The 2,566-nt window shown below is 36.5% G+C and overlaps 1 protein-coding gene across 1 annotated transcript; it reads right to left on the bottom strand.

The window, feature by feature from the left end:
* Positions 1-655: 655 nt before the first annotated feature.
* LOC114521034 (NLR family CARD domain-containing protein 3-like) lies at positions 656-2,051 on the bottom strand. The gene has a single exon (XM_028541424.1). It carries the CDS (start codon positions 2,049-2,051, stop codon positions 1,005-1,007), a length of 1,047 nt encoding a protein of 348 aa, XP_028397225.1. The 3' UTR covers positions 656-1,004.
* Between the last annotated feature and the right edge of the window lie 515 nt (positions 2,052-2,566).

Below are 2,566 nucleotides of genomic sequence, written 5' to 3'. Positions count from 1 at the left end.
TTTATATCGATTGTGATATTCTGATTTTTTGTGTTAGATCTATATGTGCTCGTTAACGCTTTTGTCTTGCTCTAATTTTAACTTGTCAACTGGTGCTTTTCGCTTTTACTTTCAGGGATAAAATTAGGTAAATTTACGAATTATAATTTTAAGAATCAGCAAAGCGACTTCGTCAGAAAATCATTAACTTCATCGGTAAATTACTAACCCTCCCCCCTCCATCCCAATATAATTATAGGCACAATGATAGCCACATGCGTATCAATCATTGTTCCAGGATCTGGGAGACGTTTTAATATTGCCCGCGCAATGAAGTTAGTGGAACATGAAATAGTAAACTTTTTTGGTATTCGAAAATATTAACAGTGGCGTAGCCAGCCTGACGATTTTGTCCCGCTATGTAAATTTTGAGTTATTATAATTATTCATGTCTTTAGAAATCTATTGTTTTCATAGTCAGTGAACACCAAAATATTAGCATAGCGGGACAAATCGACAGGCTGGCTACGCTACTGAATATTAATAATACTTACAACACAAATATTACAGTTTACATTTTAAACACCATTACATTATAATTTAGCACCATATTAATTCAAGTCAGGCATATATATTCACCATGGTTTGTTATTTTGAATTAGTGCATTGCCGACTGTCGGTGAATAATGAAAACCATGAAAACCATGCAGACTTTAAAAACATGCAAGGTATTAAACTGTCGTAAATTCTGCGTGTTCACTCCACCGTTCATGGCAAATGATGTTTCGTCTCAATCACCAAACTAGAAAAAAAGTCCTTCCGTGTTCCATGAAGCATGTGGGGATTAAGTGCATCGACGTGCAGTCACCTGCCAACAGCCCATGCCTGCCGCACATACATATATACTGTACAATTTTTGCCAACATCCTATGCTTGTCGCACATACATGTACTGTACCATTTTCTTTCGAAGCGATAACAAGGCTACGGATATCCAGTTTCTTATATTTTGAGACACCCTGTAGTTTATAAAATCAGTTCGCAGTTTTTATTCTTGATAGCATCACTCAAATAATCGGCGTCTTTAGCTGTTAAACCATTGGATTTTACATGAAGTTGGGCAAGTTTGCAGTTGTCACTTCTTAGACCATCACCTAAATATAGCGCACCTTCGGCTGTCAAGCCATTGTGACTTATATATAGCTCAATAAGTTTACAGCTGTGAAGCTTCAAAGCATCACTCAAACTTTTCGCACCTTCAGCCATTAAATCATTGGCTCTAACATTTAGTTCAGTAAGTTTGCAGTTGTCACTCTTCAGAGCATCGCTTAAATATTTACCACCTTCAGCTGTTAAACCATTGCCTTTTATATTTAGTTTAGTGATTATGCAGTTGGCATTCACCAGAGCATTACTTAAATATCTCGCACCTTCAGCTTTTAGACAATTGTCACTTACATCTAGTTTAGTTAGTTTGCTGTTTTCCCTCTCCAGAGCATCGCTTATATATTTAGCACTTTCGGCAGTTAAACAATTGCCACTTACATCCAATTCAGTATGTTCACAATTATCACTCTTCAGAGCATCACTTAAGTATTCAGCACCCTTATTTGTTAAAGTATCGCCTCTTACATCTAGTTCAATTAGTTTGCATTGGTCGCTTGTCAGAGCATCGGTTAAATATTTAGCACCATCATCTTCTATATCATTGTCTCTTAAATTTAATTTAGAAAGTTTGCAATTGTTACTCTTCAGAGCATCACTTAAATATTCCGCGCCTTTAATTGTTAAAGCATTGCCTCTTATATCTAGTTCAGTAAGTTTGCAGTTGTCACTCTTCGGAGCATCACTCAAATATTTAGCACCATCAGCCTTTAAATCATTTCCTCTTACGTCTAGTTTAGTAAGTTTGCAATTGTTGCTCTTCAGGGCATCACTTAAACATTTAGCACCTTCAGCTGTAAGACTATTGTAACCAACACTTAGTTCATTAAGTTTGCAGTTGTTACCCTTCAGAGTATGGCTATCGTTTCTCAAAAACTCACCCAATCCACGAATAGCAATGTTCGTCATTGAACATTTGTAGATATGAAGCTTCTTTAAATTCCTGATGTGACTAAGAAAATTGAACAAAGCAGTAGATTCTGCTGGTGCAATATCTAATCCACGCAAAGAAAATTCTTCATCGTCATCTTCGCAAGCAAAGGACGAAATTAGCTCCATGACGTGATCTTCTTGCATTTCCCAAACACATTTTATCACAAGTAAACCTTTATCAACAGAGTCAATACGTCGAAGCTTTGGCATCCAGTCTTGAAACCTAGATAAGATATTTTGAGAAAATAGTTCATATTGTTAAGAACAAATGAAATACATATAGCTATACTATGCCGCCAATGCAAGCAATTAGCGCAATGTTCGTAGCGTTTTTCAGAGTTTTATACTGAGTTGTGCAAATTTACCTCAAGTCCTGGTAGTAAAACAATACACAGAAAGCACTTTTCTAGCACTTTAACTCGGTTTCGGATACTTAGATTACGAGAAAGTGTTGGCCATTGTATCAGAAAGAGCATAGGAAGCCCAGGAAG

This window comes from Dendronephthya gigantea, unplaced genomic scaffold, assembly GCF_004324835.1.
Source record: "Dendronephthya gigantea isolate DGI-Jeju-01 unplaced genomic scaffold, DenGig_1.0 000019F, whole genome shotgun sequence".
Taxonomy (NCBI): Eukaryota; Metazoa; Cnidaria; class Anthozoa; order Malacalcyonacea; family Nephtheidae; genus Dendronephthya; species Dendronephthya gigantea.
Note: the sequence above shows the minus strand (reverse complement) of the source record. Positions and strands in the feature narration are given on the sequence as shown.